Source organism: Dermacentor albipictus, chromosome 2, assembly GCF_038994185.2.
Source record: "Dermacentor albipictus isolate Rhodes 1998 colony chromosome 2, USDA_Dalb.pri_finalv2, whole genome shotgun sequence".
NCBI classification, from domain to species: Eukaryota; Metazoa; Arthropoda; class Arachnida; order Ixodida; family Ixodidae; genus Dermacentor; species Dermacentor albipictus.
The window spans coordinates 4705001-4726448 of NC_091822.1; the positions used below are offsets into that span (position 1 = coordinate 4705001).

General features: G+C 48.9%; 1 protein-coding gene across 2 annotated transcripts in view; it reads left to right on the forward strand.

Annotated features, from left to right (window-relative positions):
- The window catches only part of LOC139055859 (probable ATP-dependent DNA helicase HFM1), a 531554-nt gene that overhangs the window by 124005 nt on the left and 386101 nt on the right, over positions 1–21448 (forward strand). For both annotated transcript variants that reach the window (XM_070533424.1, XM_070533425.1), the window contains exons 2-3: positions 422–484; positions 3075–3145. In XM_070533424.1, the coding sequence (XP_070389525.1) occupies positions 430–484; positions 3075–3145 (126 nt within the window). In that variant the 5' untranslated portion in view covers positions 422–429. The remainder of the gene's footprint in view (positions 1–421; positions 485–3074; positions 3146–21448) is intronic.

A 21448-nucleotide genomic window follows, 5' to 3' on the forward strand; every position in this document is an offset into this window, starting at 1 on the left:
GTGGCTGCTCTTAGCGGTTTAACCTCCTGTAGAGCAAACAATGGACGATTTCAACGCACTACTGTGGTAAGATGGTTGCTGAGACGAGGACAGTGCTGTTGCAAAGGAGCACGGGGTAATGACAAGCAAAGTGAAAGTTGGCATAGTTGGAATGAATTCTTGAAGACGCTGCAGCAAGCGGCTGCAGTGGTGAATCTTCCCAATGCACTCCTAGAGCGCGGGAAATGAATGCGATGTTAGCGCCACCTGGGCTGGGCAAGGGCTGGCAGCAATTTCACAAGCTTGGAAGATCGCCTGAAGTAATGAACACCACAGCTGCTGGCGTAGCAGCAGTGCCAGCTGGAAGGCGCCGCAACTCTTTCCTCAGCAGTCGCAACGACGCCTGCAGAGTGGGGTTTTCTGAAAGCGTTCATCTTCGCAGGTGCTGCAATGCCTGCGCAGCCAGTCGTCATGGAAGAGGGCCTGCGGTCCGTGCAAGAAGTCCGTATCCTTTTAAAGCGAGCAGCTTTTTTGTCTTTCTCTGCGGTCGGTAATAAAAGAGCGCGGGCTGTCGCTCACGCATTCGATCGCACGATCGCTTATTCGTTCGAATATTCGCTTACATGGACAATCATCGTGGGCATGGCAGCAGCAGGCACGGAAACATGCTGAGCAATCCTTTTTGCTTTGCGCTGCAGGTTAGTGATTTTAAATGTGAACATTGTTACCGAAGTGATGACCATTTTTTAGTGCTGCTGCCCTGCCCACTGGGTGTTCAGAGCTTTCTGTCTTCTGTCGTTTCATTATTGAAAGATCTGTTGTCTTGAATCAAATCCTGGCCCGACAGAAAAAGAGATGCTAGTGGAAATACTATCTGGCCAGACCAAGATAAATTCAACAATGGAATGCCTGCAGGTATCCCAGAACAAGATACTGGACAAACTTTCCTCCTTAACTGAACGGATTGACGGTATTGAGAGGCAGTTATCCAGCCTGAAAGTCTTAGCCACGAAGGTACAAGATATGGAAGCCGCAATATCAGAACTTCAGGGGTAGCTTACTTCAGTTAGGAACCAGATGGACGACTTGGAAAACAGAGGCAGAAGAAATAACCTGATAATTTACGGTATAGAGGAAGATAGCATGGAGTCTGGTCAGGAACTGGAAATGACATTAACCCATGATGTTTTTCAGAAAAAATTTGGTTTAACGGTGAGTGGCGTCGAACGATGCCATAGACTGGCGACAAAGCAAGCAGGCAGGGTGCGACCAGTCAATCTGAAACTTCTCGACTTTCGTGAAAAAATGTCAATATTACGATCATGCAGCTTAAAGGCTGCGGAATATCGATAGCCGAGGACTATTCAAAGCGAGTTCGGGAGATACGTAAACAACTGTGGAAAAGTTGCGAGAAAGAGAGAGCAGACGAAGCCAAGGTAAAACTAATTTTCGACAAACTAAGCATTGATGACGTCTTATTTGGTTGGGACGAATCAAAGGGTTCTCGCTACAGGCTTAAAAAAATTTCAAACTGACTTTTGACTGAGACATCTCGAACCCTGAAAGTATTAAATGCCAGTTGTAGTAGTATACTTAACAACACCACTCAGTTGGAGGCTCTTCTGCTCTTGCATAACCCAGATATAGCGGTATTGACTGAGACTTGGCTTAACGACACCGTCTTTGACACTGAGTTCGTTCCCACAGGCTACAGCTCGTATCGAAAAGACCGTGATGGTAGAGGTAGGGGTGCTAGCATACTTTTTAAATCATCCTTGCGAATTTTTTTAATTCCTGATATACCCAATGTAGAGTGTATTTTCTGTACAGCTTGCTATGCAAATATTAAATATGTTGTTGCAGCACTATACCGCCCCCTAATTCTACCATTGCAGTATTTGACGAGCTCAGGCAATTTTCGTATGTGAATGTAAAACCCGGCAATCGTACTATATTATCAGGAGATTTTAATTTGCCTAATGTCGACTGGCAAACATTCTCACTGAAAAAACATGACCCTCTAGGTGAAGCTATGCTGGACATCGCTTTTGCCTTTGAATTATTGCAAATTGTGGAACAAAACACACGAATTCAAGGCAGTTATCAGTCAGTGCTTGACCTTTTACATACCTACTGAACAGAGCTATTTGTTGACGTGCTTAGCGGCGTGCGTCTAGCTATACTGCGATTCACAATGCTGTGTGCGCGAGGAGGCCAGCGCCTCAGCTTCCGTCAGGTGTGAGCCGTCAGTGGGCTCCTTTCCTGAGCCATGGTTCCTGAAGGCCCCGTGAGGTCTATAGCTTGCTCCTCTCCCAGATGTGCGTTCTACTTGCCAGACAGCGCGTCATAGGTATTTTAATACGCACGCACGAACACGTCCTGTCTATATAAGCCTTACCTCCCTCTCTCGCCCACCCCCAAAAAGAAGGCATTGAATCCATGTGTGTTTTTCAATTACACCAAATTGGACCCACTTGTGCCCAATACATTGCGTCCAATTGATTGTAATGAATGAAGCTTTATTTCCCATTGTGCACTGGAGGAGGGCGAGCATAAAGCTGCAATGAGACGGCTTGAGGACCCTCAACCCCTTAGCAATATATGGCAGCGCGTCAGGGCAGCAAGACAGAGTAACGAAAAGGAAAAGACAATAAAAGCCTAAATAAGGCGTTGTCAGACATCACGGCTGGTCCAGTTAGTATTTGAACACTTCCAAGTGGTTCCTATTGGACATTATTGGGGGTCAAATTCGTATTAGGACGGTTCCGATGGGTTTCATTTCAACATTATTGTGGAGACCATATACTGGGTGTCCCGATCGTGAAGGTGCCGATTATTGCCACAGGCTAGAACCGCCCAACTTGCTTGCATGTCATCGGATCCATGCGGCTGGAAGGCCCACTGCGAAACTCGTTAAAACAGACGTTTTGGCGCTCGTGCGTGTCGTTTCTCCCTGCTTGTCCCCGCGAAAACCGCGCTGCTCTGTTTCGAACCCCTGCGAAAGCAGTAGCGCATGTTTGTGCGTGTGTCTGGCAACAGTGACAAGGCGACATCCGCTCGATGTGCGTGCCTGTTGACCTTGACCGTGGTCGCAGCGGCTCCGTACCGGTGCCTGTTCAGCGCTTACCCCTTCTTCAACAGGATCCAGTCACGCGTCATGGACGATGTGAGTGCCTGCCTTCGTACGACGCCTGCCGCATCCTGCTGTTCGGGCTCACGCCCACGGCGCGCACCACCTCGGAGCGCAGCGTCTGTGCATGTCACGGGCTGCGTGGCGGCCAAATTAGTCTCGCGCCACCACCAGGTTGTCCGATGAGCGCACCGTTGCTGCAATATGTCTTATCGAACAAAGAAAGATAACATGAATTAACGAACGAATGTCAGCATGCAGAACTGAAAGAAATTGAGCAGTTTTTTCCCCGAAAAGGCGAAGCATTGATAGCGAGGCCTATAGCGTAGCGCTCAAGCTTCTCGCATGAGGCGACGACGACATTTTGAAGCGACGTAGCACGCGATGCTGATGCGCCAGGCGTGGTGCACGCGCGCGAGATGAGAGCGAAGCAACTGCTGTGCTGCCCCAGAGCGGAGACCGCAGCGTGTGCCGGCGACAGCGCGACGACCTCGAGTGGCCGCAGCGAAGGTCGGTGGACACCGACCGGCGCGAAAACAGCGCGTTCGCGATCCGGCTCGGACGCTGCAGTCGGACGCCACGCGTCGTGTGGCCGATGACGGCGTCCGAGCCGCGCCCGCGAAAGAACACGGAAACCATGCGTCTCCAAATGAGTTCCTGCACAGTCGCAGGATGCGTGTCCCTTTTCCTGGCCCCGTGTTTTTCGGCATTATATCGTGGTGGCGAGAAGAGGAGCGCCAGCAGAGGCCGCGCTGCTGTCGCGACTCGCACCTAGAACGAAAAGCATACCTGATTAACCCAAACGAGTAACTCTTTCTCGACGCTCCGGTTCAAGGGGAGTGCCAATAAATCAGCATAATCAGATCCGGACATTTCGTTTATTTCACCTTAAGGGCCCGAAATGTATTACGCAAGGGAGTGCTTGCTCAGGTTTTAAAATCAACTGCTTCGACAATAAACCGCAGCAAAAAATACAGAAATACGCGCGACCCTAGCTGGGCGAGCGCGTTGCGAAGGCCGCTGCTTCGTCGACACACTGCAGGGCCCATATCGTGCGCACATTCGGCCTTACCGTTCCACTTACGGGGTTAGACGTTTGCCCGTATCATTAGGTCCATGACGACCAGATGCATCAATTGAGCTCTGCAATAAAGTTGGCCTAAAGGTTGACAATAAAGCTCTGCAATAAAATATTGGCACTAGCTGTGGGGCGCTCTATACGGAGATGGAACAAACGAATTTATGGGTACAAGAACGATCATCTATCTCTAGAGCCATGCAAACGCAGGAGGTAGCAGCAACGAGCAGGTTCGCGCTCAGACCATGCTATGAAACAATTTATACTGTTTGAAACATAGGCGCAGAAGCGAGTAAACGATCACTTTTACAAAAGGCCAGGGCATCTTTGTCAGACGTTTTAAAGCATATACAACCTTCACAAATAACTTCCCTTTTATCTTTCCTTTTCCAGTACGCGGCTGTTCAGTTTCGGTCCATCATATGAAAGTTAGGTAGTTGGTGAATGCAAGGTCAGTAGCTCGGGGCACACACATACAAACAAATTGCCCAGTGAGTTGAAAAACTGCATGTTTATTTTGGTATATTGTCACGTGGTAGTGACGTTAAAGAACACAGTAGGAATACTGTGAAAGGCAAAGCTAGCTTTTATTGGGCGAACCTGTGGCTGATTTTCTACAAACGTACTGAGTCGTTAGAGTAGGTCCTTCTGATCATTAATTGACACATCTAAGTGCTCTGCGTAAAGCCTGTAATTTATTATAAGGTTTTAAAAATGCACATCGCTGTCGATCGCAGCGCACTGCTCGGCGGAATTTTAAGCCGCCCCTACCCATATGATGCAAATAACCCATATGACGTCACATGGGCGAGCTATCTGATTGGCTGACCAGGGCGCGTGGTCGATAATTTTTCCAACTTTATGGTGAACAAATGATGCTCGTAATAGTTGGAATGTTAGTTACTTTGTTTTTGTAAAAAGAAAATAACTTAAAGAAAATACACAAGAATAGTTTTTTAGTACACTTGAGCACTTCCGGCACACAGCAAGTGTCGTCTGCTTGTGTTACAACGTGCGCAGTCTTTGACGAGAGCTCCGCCGTCAGTGTCGATCAGTCTTTTCGTGAGCACGATGAATCACCCTTGTTGCGTTGTGGGCTGCAGATGTAGCGACTGGAAAGATGTGAAGTTGCGAAATCGTGTCTCTCTGCAAGGCGGCATACGAGCGAACTGGCTGCTGCGCATCGGACTGCGGCTATCCGATAGGCGCCAGGATTTGCGCGTTTGTGGCCGTCACTTTACAGCGGAAGATTACTAACGCAATAGCGTTTCGCAAGTCCGGTATTAGGGCAAACACAAGCGCAAGGGGACAGGGCCTGGCCGCTTGACTGCGCCGGGATGAGCCATGAGATGAGCAGAAAGGTAAATGTGAATGGTCTGCACGGTGCAGCCACCTGGTGGCACAGAGCTCAACCATACACAGTAGCAGCAACAAAGTGCATTCTTCTGTGCTGCTGGTGTGTATTTTTCGCAGGAGTGTAATCATCAACACGTTGTTCTTATAAATGTTTAAAATGTTTTACACTTGCTTAAAGCAATATTAGCGCTTCGTTTGACTGGTTAAGCGCTGTGCCAACAAGTGTCTGGACAGTGCAGACCGATCAGGCTGCTCACGTACGTCTACTCTGAAGTTTCTTCATCAGCTTGAGTTTATGCCTCCAGTCATTTGCCGAAATGACCAGCCTGCCTGTGGTTACCGGAATACCGGCCACCTTCGGCGCTACGACAGAATGCTCGCAACGCACGCTGCTTCGATGGCTCTCGGTCGACGGCCAAGCGGCCAGCGGAGAGGTATCGCGCGGGAGGAGGCGTGCTCCAACAACCGGAAGTGGACGATGTGACGTCGCATCGTGACGCAGGACCCGTGAAGGCGGAGCTTAGCGCCGCTCGCTCGGCGAGCGAGTTGAGGAGGAAAGGCATGGCTATGGAGGAGGGTAACTTCTAATCGCTTGTAACTCCATTATTACGTAACGCTTCACTTAAATTGTGGTGCGAATGTTCTACTTAAGCTGTACCCTATGCGCCTACAAAATTTGTCCGAACCGTTTCAGGGGCCTTTTTAGAGGAAGCTTTAGCTCGAGTGCTCCTATCTAAATACATGTAAAAGGAGAATTCGTTTTTTTCGGCAACCACTGCACCAAATTTGACGAGGTTTGTTACATTTAAAAGAAAAACTTAAAATCTAGTGACTGTTGGTTTCTAATTTTTGAGTTAGGTTGTCAATCTTTTATTAAAAATTGGCGAAAATCGAAAATTTTCAAAAAACGAAACTATGAAGTTTACAACCCTGTAATTCAACCACTAAAAATGATAATACAATTCTGTGAATCGCATCTAGTAGTACATCCAAAGCGGACAAATTGATATGTTACACATGAATATAAAAAAAAAATTATTCATAGGGAAATAAAACTTTTGCAAAACCGTTGTAACCAACGTAACAAATTCATGTAAGATGTAAAATGACATATTGAATTTGTCCGCTTTGAATTATCTAATGGATGCCGTTTACAGAACCGTGATATCAATTCTTTATGCAGAGCTATGAATTTGTAAACTTCGTGCTTCTATTTTTTTCAAACGGTCAAATATTTGAAAATTGTTTTAAGAAAATTCAAGCCCTAAATCGAAATTTCGCTCCCAACAGTCACTACAATTTAACTTTCTCTTTCAAATGCAACAAATTACATCAAAATCGGTCCAGGCGTTATCTCATAAAAACGTTTTTGCGTTTTACATGTATTTGAATAGGCCGCGTCGGAGTTTGGCCCGAGCTTAAGCTTCCTCTTAAAGCACAACGATAGCGGCGAACACAGTCGGCGATCGTCGAAAATCTGAGCGGGTCAAGCGCGTCCGCTTTTATACATCAATCGTCGAATGTTCCAGAGTAATCGCTTGGCAGAAGGGTTGAAATCTGCGCCAGTTGGTACATACTTGAACGAGAAAACCAGTCAAAAACACAAAGGACAAGAGGAGAAGTTCACACCACAACGACTGGACTATCAACTGAGGTTTCTTAGAATCGGTGTAGTCCCAGCAAGGCCAGCAGCAAGGCCAGCATCGCTTGGACCCGCGTGCCTTCTACAAAGTCCTACATTATTCGCGTCGCGCACACATGCGATCAGATTACACAAGGTTCGGTCACAGGCAGCGCATGGAAGCATCGATAACATTCCAGAAGCTTCCGATACATGCAGGCGCGTCCTGCGCTGTACGATAACATTTCTTAGGCGGTGAAAGATGTCGCCCGATAAAGACAAAGACGTACACGTGTCATTACCCCCTTCTTAAAAAGCATCGTCCCGATGCTACAAATATAAGAGAGCGAAACACAAAAGGACACTTATTAAACGAAAGTGACAAAACAGCGAAAAGAAACAAAGTCCAAAGGTCAGTTACGCGAAGTCCCAAATTTCATTAAAGCTGGTAGTACGGCTTGAGTCGCACAATGTGGACTATTTCAGGTCGTGAGCGGCGCCGCTGTGATAGCGAAATGCCGTCTGGCATGACCTCATAGTCCAGTGCGCCAATACGTCGGATGATTTTGTACGGTCCGAAATAGCGACGCAAAAGCTTCTCGCTCAGTCCTCGTTGGCGTATAGGGGTCCAAACCCAAACACGGTCCCCGGGCTGGTACTCGACGAAGCGTCGTTGGAAGTTGTAGTGTCGGCTGTCGGTACGCTGCTGGTTCTTGATCCGTAGGCGGGCGAGCTGTCGGACTTCTTCGGCGCGCTGGAGATAGGTCGCGACGTCAAGATTCTCTTCGTCGGTGACGTGCGGTAGCATGGCGGCGAGCGTAGTCGTCGGGTTCCTGCCGTAAACCAGCTTAAACGGCGTGATCTGTGTTGTTTCTTGCACCGCCGTGTTGTAAGCAAAGGTTACGTACGCGGACGCTCTTCAGTAGACAACGTCATAGATCTTGCCTCGTCTGTTCAACACGAAAAAAGCCTAAAGAGACTGTCAGCGGCGATGTTCCTGGACGTTAAAGGCGCTTATGAGAACGTAACACATCGAGCCATCCTGGACGCCTTGGACGATGTCGGCCTAGGGGGACTTGTGTTTCGATGGATATTCAGCTACTTTACAGACAGGTCATTCTTTGTGCAAACAGAGGATGGTGCATCATCACAACACAACACCTACCGCGGAGTACCAAAAGGCGGAGTCTTGAGCCCCACTCTATTTAACCTCGTGCTCATCGACCAGGTTAACACCCTTCCACAATCCGTCGAGGTGTCGATTTATGGAGACGATATATGCATTTGGTCATCAGGAGTGACGCGTCCACAGGTGCGCGCCAGACTGCAAAAAGCGGCCACGTAAACATCCAGCTACCTTCGAGCACGAGGTTTGGAGGTGTCCTCCCAGAAGTGCTCTATGGTCGCTTTCACGCGCAAAGCAATGAGACAATACGTTGTTATTATAATGGACAGCCTATTGCTTACAAGAAGACGCATCTCTTTCTAGGAGTAATAATAGATCGAGACCTCTCCTGGAGTCCTCACGTCTCTTACCTAAAAAGGAAACTAGTGATGATGAAGGAAACTAGTGAAACTAGTCTGATTTTCCCTTTATTCATTAATTCTCTCCACCCTGCGGGTTTCGGCGGAACTGCTACGTCTATCAATACGTATATTCATATCGACTCCTTAAGGGTGCACATCACGCACTTCGCCCGACTTCCGTCGCATCATCTCGCCTCCCTTCCTGCCGCTCGACCTCGTTCAGCGTTCAGCAGAATTATTGCCGCCAACCACGGAAGTTTACCGTCAAACATCACACCTGCAGCACGACCATCTCTACCACTGTGGTGCCTGCATCCACTCCAGGCCCTTCTTGTTATTCCCGGCATCAAAAAGAAAACACAGATGTCATCTATCGCCCTCAAACAAACCGTCCTTTCATTCTTACACGAAAAAACACAACGAACGCACTCACGTTTACACAGACGGTTCTGTCTCCTCTAGAAGTTCAGCTGGAGCAGTGGTACTTCCCGCTCAATCTGTCACTATCAAATTCAAGACGTCTCACGTTATATCATCGACGGCTGCAGAACTCGCAGCAATCCGTGCTGCTCTGGAGTTTATAGGTTCCAAATCACCACATTCATGGTCCATCTTTTGTGATTCAAAGGCAGCTCTCCAGAGTCTGCTGTTCCCTTTCAACCACGGACCAAATGTACAATTAGTCGCAGACATCCGACTACTCCACCATTACGCAATCGACAAGGGACACAACATCATCTACCAGTGGATACCAGGTCACTGCGGAATTTCGGGAAATGACCGTGCGGATGACGCTGCCCGGTCGGCCCATGATGGTGCCCATATTGTAACCATACCGCTGTCAAGAACAGATGCAGCCACAAGTCCTCGCTTCCTCGCGCGCGAGCTTACGCTAACTCTGTGGAACACCAGTGAATTCACGAACACACGTCTTCACAGATTGGACCCAAGTTTGCAACTCCGCCTTCCACCAGGATTGCCACGAGCGGAAGCAACACTTCTGTGCCGCCTATGGCTCGGCGTGGCATTCACGAACTCTTATTCCTTCCGCATTGGAATGGCCGACAGCCCTGCTTGCGACACCTGCGGCTGCGAAGAGACGATCGCGCACCTCCTCTGTGACTGTGCACGTTACAATGTGCAAAGAAAAGTGCTCGTTACCGTGCTCGAAAAACTGGACAATCGCCCCTTCACAGAAGAGAAAGTTCTAGGACACTGGTCCAGAAGGGTTTCGGCACTCAAGGCCTTAAGGGCTTTGCTCAAGGTTTTAAGGACATGTGATTTGTGCGAACGCCTTTGACTATTGTTGCGCGTAACATCGCGTTACTGTGTGCATTTTTCTTGTTTTTTCTCTCTTTCTTCTCCTTTTATTCCCTTTATCCCTTTCCCCAGCACAGGGTAGCCAGCCGCTATTTACACTGGCTAACCTCCCTGTCTTTCCTTCCCTTTTCTCTCTCTCTCTCTCTACGTACGGCAGGACCGCGTCCCATGTCTAGTGCTCGACGTCGACGTACATTGCTAGCATGTCGGCGAGGGTCTTGTTCAGGCGCTCCGTGAGACCATTCGTCTGCGGGTGGTGGGCAGTTGTCCTCTTGTGGCTGGTATGGCTGTACTGCAGAATGGCTTGGGTGAGCTCTGCTGTAAAGGCCGTTCCTCTGCCGATGATGAGGACTTCTGGGGCACCATGTCGCAGCAGAATGTTCTCGACGAAAAATTTCGCCACTTCGGCTGCGCTGCCTTTCGGTAGCGCTTTAGTTTCAGCGAACCGGCTGATATAGTCCGTCGCCACGACGATCCACTTATTTCCGGATGTTGACGTCGGAAACGGTCCCAACAAATCCATCCCAATCTGCTGAAATGTTCGGCAAGGAGGTTTCATCGGCTGTAGTAATTCTGCTAGCCTTGTCGGTGGTGCTTTGCGTCGCTTACAGTCTCGGCATGTCTTGACGTAACGGGCGACGTCAGCGGTCAGACGCGGCCAGTAATACCTTTCCTGTATCCTCGACAGCGTTCAGGAGAATCCGAGGTGCCCAGCGGTTGGATCGTCATGTAGGGCGTGCAGTACTTCTGGACGCAGCGCTGACGGAACAACAAGAAGGTAGCTGGTACGGACTGGTGAGAAGTTCTTCTTTACGAGCAGGTTGTTTTGTAATGTGAACGAAGACAATCTGCGCCCTAATGCCCTGGGTACTACGTCGGTGTTCCCTTTCAAATACTCGACAAGGCCTTTTAGCTCCGGGTCTGCTCGTTGCTGTTTAGTGAAGTCTTCTGCACTTATTATTCCGAGGAAGGCGTCGTCATGCTCGTCGTCTTCAGGCGGGGCATCGATGGGGGCGCGTGATAGGCAGTCGGTGTCTGAGTGTTTTCGTCCGGACTTCCGTTCCGTTCCAAAAACTTTTATTTCCATCAGAGAAGGAGACCCCCTACTCCCTGCCCCTGGCGCGCAGGCCTAAGGACAGGGGTGGGGGTCTCCGCGACTAGATGCAGGCAAAGAGTTGTTGAATCTTCGCGGTCTCTGCCACCAGATGGGTGGCTCTCCTCTGCATGGCGGCGTCCGCGCTTTGCAGAAGGGTGTCCCAGGCTTCTCTACTATTTATTCCTTCCTTCACACCTGGGGAGTCTACGCATTGCCAGATTATATGGTCGAGGGTCTCCCTCTCCCCGCATCTCTTACATTTATCGTCTATATCTTCGTCTTTCAGTACGTGTGACGTCCATACTGGATTTATGTAGTTTCCTGCTTGCAGTCTGCGCTAGGCTCTCGCCTCTCTATTTCCGAGCTCCTTGTCTGGAGGGGGGACAGTTCTACGCTGAAGCTTATAGTTTTCGATTATTTCTGTGTAAGTCTGTCGTCTCTCGTCTAGTTCCTTGCAAGCGGGCGGCTCTGTTCCTGCCCGGAAGCAGAGATCTCGGGCTCGGAAGTGTGCCGCCTCGTTGCCTGGGACCGACGTGTGAGCTGGTGCCCATACGAGGCTGATTTTTCTGTCAATTTTCTTTCCTGCTAGTATTCGTATGGACTTGTAGATTACCATGACGTCATATTCTTGCAGTCTGAGTCTGAGCCGTCCTGAAGGATCCTTTAAGTTAGCTAGCCAACACAACGCGTGATGGTCGCTGATGACTTTCAATGGCCTGCCATAGAGGTGAGGGCGGAATTTTGCTGTAGCCCAAATGATGGCGAGGCATTCCTTTTCAGTCGTGGAATAATTGCCTTCCTCTTTTGACAGCGACCGGCTAGCATAAGATACCACCCGTTCATGTCCGTCTTTCTTCTGGGCTAGGACGGCACCAAGGCCTAGGCTACTGGCGTCAGTGTGGATTTCGGTATCGGCGTCTTCGTCGAAATGTGCAAGTACTGGCGGTGACTGCATGAGTCGTTTTAGTTTTTGAAATGCATCGGCCTGCGGCGTTTGCCACTTGAACTCGACATCACATTTGGTTAGATGCGTTAGCGGCTCAGCGATGCGCCAAAAGTCCTTGACAAAGCGCCTGTAGTAGGCACACATGCCAAGGAATCTACACACTGCCTTCTTATCGATTGGCTGCGGGAACTTCGCGATGGCAGCTGTTTTCTGCGGGTCGGGGCGTACTCCGAATTCCATGATGACGTGGCCTAGGAACAGAAGCTCATGGTAAGCGAAGCGGCACTTTTCTGGCTTCAGAGTGAGCCCTGATGATTTGATGGCCTCTAGTACTGTTGCAAGCCGCCTAAAGTGATCGTCGAAATTTCCGGCGAAGACGATGACGTCATCCAAGTAAACAAGACATGTCTGCCACTTCAATCCTGCTAACACCGTGTCCATGACGCGCTGCAATGTTGCAGGCGCCGGGCACAGTCCGAATGGCATGACCTTGAACTCGTAGAGGCCGTCTGGCGTGATGAATGCAGTCTTTTCGCGATCTCTCTCTCTATTTGCCAGTAGCCAGACTTGAGGTCCATCGACGAGAAATATTTAGCGTCGCAGAGCCGATCCAATGCGTCGTCTATCCGTGGAAGGAGGTATACGTCTTTCTTCGTGATTTTGTTCGGTTGACGATAATCGACGCACAAACGTAAGGTTCCATCCTTTTTCTTCACCAGGACAACAGGAGATGCCAAAGTGCTCTTCGACGGCTGTATGATGTCGTCGCGGAGCATTTCATCGACTTGTTGTCTGATAGCTTCACGTTCTCGCGTCGAAACTCGGTAACGGCTCTGGCGGAGTGGTTAAGCGCACTCTTCGGTTATTATGCGATGCTTTGCAACTGGTGTTTGTCGAATCCTCGATGACGTCGAAAAGCAGTCCTTGTATCGTCGGAGAAGACTTCTGAGCTGTTGCTGCTTGCTCATCGGGAGACTTGGATTTACGTCGAAGTCCGGTTCGGGAACTGTGGTCGTCGGGGTAGATGCGCCAGAACCGGAGAGAACAAACGCATTACTGGTTTCCAGAATTTCCTCGATGTGCGTGATCGTAGTGCCCTTGTTGATGTGCTTGAACTCCTGGCTGAAATTTGTCAGCGACGCTTCAGTTTTTCCTTCGTGCAGTCGAGCGATCCCTCTTGCGACGCAAATTTCATGGTCTAGCAGTAGACGTTGGTCACCCTCGATGACGCCTTCTACGTCGGCAGGTGTTTTGGTGCCGACGGAAATGAAAATGCTGGAGCGAGGCGGAATGCTGACTTGACTTTCGAGCACGCTTAAGGCATGGTGACTACGAGAGCTCTGCGGCGGTATCGCCCGTTCTTCCGACAGCGTTATCGACTTTGACTTCAGGTCGGTGATTGCGCCGTATCGGTTCAGGAAGTCCATGCTGAGAATGACGTCTGGTGAATACTGTTGGAGGATAACGAAGGCGGCAGGGTAAGTCCGGTCATGAACGGTAATTCTTGCCGTGCAGATTCCAGTCGGCGTAATGAGGTGTCCTCCAGCTGTCCGAATTTGAGGGCCTTTCCATGCAGTTCTAACTTTCTTCAATTGAGCGGCGATGTGTCCACTCATTACGGAGTAATCGGCCCCTGTGTCGACTAAGGCAGTAACTGCGTGGCCGTCGAGAAGCACGTCGAGGTCGGTGGTTCTTTGTCTGGCGTTGCAGTTGGGTCTTGGCGTTGGATCACGGCTGCGTCGCGTTGAACTGAAGCTGGAACGTCGCGTCGTCAAATCGTCTTTCGTCGGTGTAGTCTTGGCTTCCTGACTTCGTCGGAACAGCGGCGTGTCGTTATTAGGTCGTCGAGATGGTCTCTTCGTCGTCTTCGTCGGCGGCGGAGGATCTTCGTCAGTTCGACGAACAGCTACCGCACCTCCATCGGTTGCTGCTTTTAGTTTTCCGGATATGGGCTCGCTGACCGGCCCCGGGCTGGACCTGTGTATGGACGGCACTGCGGCGACAGGTAGCGACCTGGTGACGGCGAACGGGACGGTCGTCGAGGGCTCCACTGAGTAGCGGCGAGGTAGTCGGCGATGTCATGAGGGCGTTCACCTTCCCTCGGGCTCTGTGCGTTGACGGCGAAGCCTCGCAATCCCAGGTCGCGGTATGGGCATCGGCGGTACACATGGCCTGCTTCGCCACAGTGGTGGCAGAGCGGGCGGTGGTCTGGGGTGCACCAAATGTCCGCCTTCCTCGCCTAGGTGCGGTGGGCGATGGGTGGCCGTGCTGGCGGCGGCGGTGGCGGGCGACGGAATTGCGCCGTTACAGGGCCCTGGCGAGGTCGTGGAGGGGGACCTTGACGGCGTGCGACGGTGGCGTAGGTCATCGCTTCTGGCTGGGTATGCGGTAATTGAGGTTGGACCTCAAGAACTCCCAGCGATCGCTGAACCTCATCTTTCACGATGTCAGCGATCGAAGCTACTTGAAGCTGTGACGAAGGCAAGACCTTGCGCAATTCTTCGCGCACAATGGCCCTGATGGTCTCTTGGAGATCAACGGAGCCCAGCGCTTGGATGGCGCACTGAGGCGTGAGCACTTGGCGGTTATATTGCCTAGTGCGCATTTCTAACGCTTTCTCAATCGTCGTAGCCTCTGTCAGGAACTCAGCTGCGGTTTCCGTTGGGTTTCGGATTAGTCCGGCGAAAAGTTCTTGCTTTAAGCCTCGCATCAAGAAACGTACTTTTTCTCTTCGGACATTTCCGGGTCGGCGTGCCGGAAAAGACGGGTCATCTCTTCTGCGAAGATGGCGATGGTCTCGTTGGGTAGTTGGCCTCGGGTTTCCAGCAGAACTGCGGCCCTTTCTTTTCAGGCAACGCTCGTGAACGTCCTCAGGAAGTTACTGCGGAACAGGTCCCATGTTGCAAGGGTGGACTCCCGGTTCTCGAACCAAGTCGTCGCGGCATCTTCCACGGAGAAGTACACATGTCGTAGCTTATCCTCAGATGTCCAGTTGTTAAAGGTCGAGATCTTTTCGAAGGTTTTGAGCCAGGTTTCCGGGTCCTCCGACGTAGCTCCACGAAAGGTAGGGGGCTCTCTCGGTTGTTGAAGTACGACGGGTGACACTGGGGCTGCCATTGTGGTTGTCTTGGCCACAATCTTTTTGGTCTTCTCAGGTAGAAGTCCGTGCTCCGGGGGCAGCTGTTGTAGACGACGGCTTGCTCGATGGTCCGGGACTACGTTAGTGCTCTCTTTGCGGTCCGGGCTTGGATCATGGCTTGTCGGGGGCGTCCGGTACATGGACGAAAAGCACTTCCACCAGATGTCACGTGGTAGTGAGGTTAAAGAACACAGTAGGAATACTGTGAAAGGCAAAACTAGATTTTATTGCGCGAACCTGTGCCCACAAAGACAGGCTACGCTTGAAGCACAACGATAGCGGCGAACACAGTCGGTGATCGTCGAAAATCTGATCAGCGGGTCAAGCGCGTCCGCTTTTATACATCAATCGTCGAATGTTCCAGAGTAATGGCTGGGACCCGCGTGTCTTCCACAAAGTTCTGCATTATTCGCGTCGCGCACACATGCGATCCGATTACACAAGGTTCGGTCACAGGCAGCGGATGGAAGCATCGATAACATTCCAGAAGCTTCCGATACATGCAGGCGCGTCCTGCGCTGTACGATAACATTTCTTAGGCGGTGAAATATGTCGCCAGATAAAGACAAAGAAGTACACGTGTCAATATAGTGAACGTCAAGCAGTTCAAAATCACAATCGCAAGAAATCATATGCGCAGGAACATTTACGTAACGCGACGAAGCTTCAAATAGCGCATTTTCTGCCATTGGCTTCTCTTGGGTTGATCTCTTGTTTTTGTAAGAAAATGCAGCCTTGTCATTACATTGGACTTGATGAGGCTGCTAGTGATTTCTTTCGATTGGTCTGTGCAACTAACTGGAGTGAGTAAATTTTTTGTCAACGCAGAAATAAAGTCCAATCCCTATTGCAAAACCCAGTGCCACTGGGACCCAGTGCGCCTGATTATGGGCCCAGTGCAGCGCGCTGGATGCTGGGGCGCTGGGATCGCGCAGCGTGCTGGGAGGCACTGGGTACTCGCGCGAAAAACAGCTCTAGCGCGTTAAATATGCGATGCCTGGACGCCGTATATATTTTTTTGAATATAGAAAGCAACAAGGAGCGTTTTATTGCAATAAAAAAAAAAACAAAAAAAACGCAAAAATAAAACTGCCACGACCAGGATTCGACCGTCCGACCTACACATCCGAAGCCCGACACCTTACCACTACGCCATGCCAGCAGACGGAAACACGAGCGTAATTTACCATGTCAAAGCCGAGAAGCAGTTTGTTTCGCAAAGCTACGTCTTCTACAGGCATGGTTGATGCGCTATCGCCCAGCAACTAAAACTCACGCCTGTACCAGAAAGAAAAGGTTGCTCTCCGTATTCAGCAGTATGCTTGGAAGTGCCAGAACATCGATTTTCACTTGCGATCGCTATTTTTAACTTCGAAAAAAAGTCCTAAATGAACCGCCGACCCGGGATCGTGTATGGGCTGTTTCTGCCGATTTCGATAGCCGTTTCTTGTTCTTCACGCAAAGGATGTGCAACGTTTCCTTAGTTCAGTGATGCCTTTCAGTCAACACGCCTGTCTAGTCATATATCTTCGTCAGAAAAGCGCAGGCTAGTGCTGGGAGCCTTCGGCGATAGCGCATATACCTGTGTTTATGACGCGTCACATCAGCGGTCATCGCTTCTTGTGCTGACACTGTACACATGAAAAAAATGTGTATTTAAGAACACCGATGCGAAAGCTTAAATATAGAGTGATTTATCCTTGTTATATTTCTTGATACCTGAGCCTAGACGCGCCGATAGCGTGAGGACGGACTCGGCTGATGCGTTAGGCCTAAGCTTCGGTGGGGACCGATCTCGGCGCGGGTAGCTGGCGAAAGCTAAGAAGTGCGTATTTTAGCCTCAAAACTTTTTTCGGTACAATAGGGAAAGTGGAAGCGCACGAATCACTTCAGCTTTGTTATCGGTGCGATAATATCATTCAGCGATAAGCTTCGAACTCGGGGTCCGTCGCACGTCTGAACGACTTCTGCATTTCATGTCCACTCCACATGAAGTCAAACGTTACGTGCGAACTACTTAAAAACGCGGCGTCCTCTGCGTTTACGTGGTTTCGTTCAAGAATTTAGCTATTCGCCAAGTCCAAAGGGAAAATAAAAAAAGCGAAAGTGATTTTCAGTTTCAAGTGCGCATGAATAAACATGGGCAGCTCACGCACCTTTATTGAAAGCTGGGACACGAAATAGGGTTTTATAACCCCAAGATATAGCGTTACTTAGGGCAAGAGACTAGTATCAAGCGATAAAATTGTATAAATTAAGTATTAAATAGTCAGCAGCGCTCGTCCATGCGTATGGAACCAGCGCGGCACAAACACAACCAGCGCAGTTTCCAGTGCGAACCAGCGAACTGCAGCGAGAACCAGCGCCTGTACAGCACAAACCAGTGCGCCCCAGCGTCATGGCAGTGGAACCAGCGTCTCTTCCAGTGTGACCCAGCTCTTATCCAGCGTTCTCACTGGTGTTCCAGTGAGTCCCAGCGAGTGCCAGCGTACCCAGTGCGACCCAGCGCCAAAAAGCGCGCTGGTTTCACGCTGGAAGACGCTGGGAGACGCTGGTTTTTGCAATAGGGATGTGCTATTTCTGAGCACCCTAAAAGACCCGAACAACGGCTTGCACAAGCCAGGTGCAAAGCAATGTGTTGGGCATTTTGAAAGTTTATCCGCTATCGCTTCTGCCTTGAGGGCGCATCTAAGTTGTTTTGTGCCAACTGACACGACAGATTGTGCCAAGGAAACACAGGATCCCGCGTCGCAACAGCCAGCTATACTGTGGTGCCAATGGATAATAGGCATCTTGATGATGATGGTGCCGATGCTTGTTGGCATCCCATTTGAAACTGAACGGGGACTCATGTTCCCCTAGTCTGCTCGATTTAATCAGGTTTGCTACACCTATCGCTATCTTGCATTTACCCTGTCTTATCCTTCTTATCTTTTGTTGATAAGACCTTATCTTTCGCATTTGAAACGTCCATCAATATACTGTACCATTATCTACACTTGCAATGGCTCCGGTTCCATCAATCTCGTTCCTACTTTTCAACAAATACTCTAGTCATCTCTTATCTAAACTGCCGACAGGTTTAGATAAGTACGACCAGCTTATATGACATAAGACTTCCTACAGGCCTAGTTGGGTCAATATCTTGGCATGCCACTATGATGTGCCGAGTCGCTTAGGGACTTTTTTTTTTGTTGCCGCACACACATGCCTCATCCTGTGGCGCATATTTTCTCTGGTATGTTTATGTCCTCTGGCAACCAGCTCGAGCCTCAAATAGCAAGGCAGTTCCTTCTACGTTATCATAACGATTTTGCCTGATAACCTATTTCTTGCCGTTTTTGTGAATCTCCATGGCCTTCTTTGCTACCATCCTTTGCATTCTATTAACCGTCTCTGTGTATCTCCCTTTTTTTCTGCTGACTCCTGGTTGTCTCTTTACACTTTCCATTGCTCTATACTTGGTTGCGAACTTTCTTGACCTCTTCCTCTTTTCCATGTCACTGTTTTTGAGGTACACATATTTGTGCACTTTACCAGGCCATTTCGTTTCATCGTTGTTCCTTTGTCATTCTTCAAGACCAATCTTGCTCTGCGCTTCTCTGACTTCAAAAGAAGCCCAACACCGTGCACTGCCTCACTTGTGGTTTTCACCCTGCGCCCCCAAAGCCAGTCGGCCCGTCTGGTTAATCATCAACACCGACAATATTGCTCACTTGTAGCGCTGAATTGCAATTGCGAATGCTAGCACTGGCACCATTACATTACACTTTTCCAAGTTCCTAGCACCTCCTCGTATTTATTTGGCGCGATAGTTCTGCGTAATAGTTCTTGTTTCCTTTGTATTCACCACGAGAACCACACAAGCTACCCTAAGGAATTTTGATTTAGTCACCAGTGGCTCTGTATGGATATGGGTGTGCATGTGTATATGCGACTATGTGGGTCCATGAGATTATATATATATATATATATATATATATATATATATATATATATATATATATATATATATATATATATATATATATATATATATATATATATATATATATATATATATATATGATGCATATGTGTTTGCATGTATGCTGTTGACGAATATTCTGTTAGGGGGGGGCTGCGGGCCTCGTCAAGCTGCCTCTACTGGAGCAGCTTTTACTTGCAGCCTCCTGCATCAAGTAGATGGAAGTAAAGCTATTCTATGAAACCCGCAAGGTCGAGAGAAGTAATTAATAAAGGGAAAATCAGACATCCACCCATTCGTAGCAATTGCTACAAAGGGACCAGGACGAATTTTTCTTCAACTGCGAGGCTTTTTTTTCGAGGAACCCGTGTGGTGTTTCCTTTGTAGCAATTGCTACGAACGGGTGGATGTCTGATTTTCCATTTATTAACCTCGTATTTATTGTAGCCACAAAGTTCTCTATGCTTCATTATTACTGTATTCCGCTTCCTTCTCATTTTTTGATTATCTTGGTAGATGCTATCACTGTTTCCTTCATTTATCTGGATAGATGGATGTTACGAGCGTCCCCTTTGGAACGGGGCGGTGGGTTGCGCCCCGAAGCTCTTGCTATTGTACTGCCTACGGTCCCACCTAGGTTAAAAATGAACAAGAAAAAGAAAACCCACGATGAATTCCCATAACGAAACTTTCTGACCCCCTATTGTGAAATTTGTTCTTGTACGTTTCCATTTTTTGTCGTTTCCCTACTTTTCTTCCACCAATCTACCAATTGCCTCTTACTAATCTCTATTGCGGAGATGTTTACTTTCCCCTGCTCTCGCTGAACCCAACGGCTTCAAGGAGGCCAGTGGTGACTAAATCGACCACTGGGCATATATCTTCATATTCTAATAAAACAGGTTCCATTGTTTCCCTAGCTTTACCGCAGAAAACACACGCTTCTTCTTCCTTCTAATACCTCGCTTTTAGGTGCGTGTCCTAAGGCATCCTGATCTCCCTTCGAAAAGTAACGAGCTTCCCTTTGAGTTATCATAGATTGTTTCTTTCCTGATTTCATTTGTTCCTCTTAAGTAGCTGCTCATGGCAGATTTCTTTTCTAGTGCCGCCACCCATGGGATTATTTCAGCCCCTCTGACTTTCCGCTTGGCCTTCTTTGTTGCTGTGTTTCACACCATACAGGCCGCAATACTTGCTGGTAAGCTTCCTATAGTTCTTTTCCTCCACTGTGAATCAATGTTTTTCCTGTAAAGATACCTGAACACCCTCCCAGCCCATTTACTTTCTTCCATATTCCTCAGCCGTTCTTCATACTCCATTTTATTGCGAGCTTCCCTCACTTCAAAACTAGTCCAGCCCATATCACCCTGCACAGCTTCATTTGTAGTCTTCCCGTGAGCGCCCAATGCGAGGCGACCCACTGACCTTTGGTTCCCATCGAGTCTTGATTGTACCCCTGATTTAAAGCAACCAACCGCATTTCCAAAAGTAAGTCCTGGAACCATTACACCTTTCCACATACCTCGGAGGACCTCGTACCTATTGTATCCCCATAGCGCTCTGTGCTTCATTATGGCTGCATTTCTCTTCCTCTTGACTGTTATGGTTTTTTCCCGTGTTCCCATATATCAGTTGCCTTCGTTAATCCATATACCAAGGTATTTATATTCTGTTACCCCACGTATTTCTTGGCCCTGTATCTCCACTGTCTGTTCACTGTTTTCAGACATTAGCTAGATGTTGCAAATCACTTTGCTTATTAGCTAGCAACACAATGTCGTCCGCATAAAATAAACCTGGGAGTTGCTGCTGTGCTACTGTACCCGTCTGTTTGTATGAAAGATTAAACCCGATATTACTTCCTTCCAGCGCCCTCTCCATTCTCACCATGTACATCATAAACAGCAGCGGGGATAAAGGGCACCCATGTCTCAGTCCCTTGTTGATATGAACTTTCTCCTCGCTCCTCATCCCTTCCCATACAACGCAAACAGTATCTTCTAGGTAAATCTCTCTCAAAAGCTGTAGACAATCGTTACCTAAGCATTCCCCTTCCAGAATATTCCACAAAATGTTACGGTCTACGTTGTCGTCGGCTCCTGTTATGTTAAAAAGGCCACATATAACGGTATGCTTTCTGCTTTTGACATTTCTATTAGCCCCGAGAACGAACACGGGCGGCGCTGCGAGCGCCGCTCGCGTGACGTCAGGGCACGGACTCGCGCCTGTCGTCTGCCACAGTTCGGGCGTTGCCCGGGCGCTTTCTGCGGTGTTTTCGTTTGTTCGCTT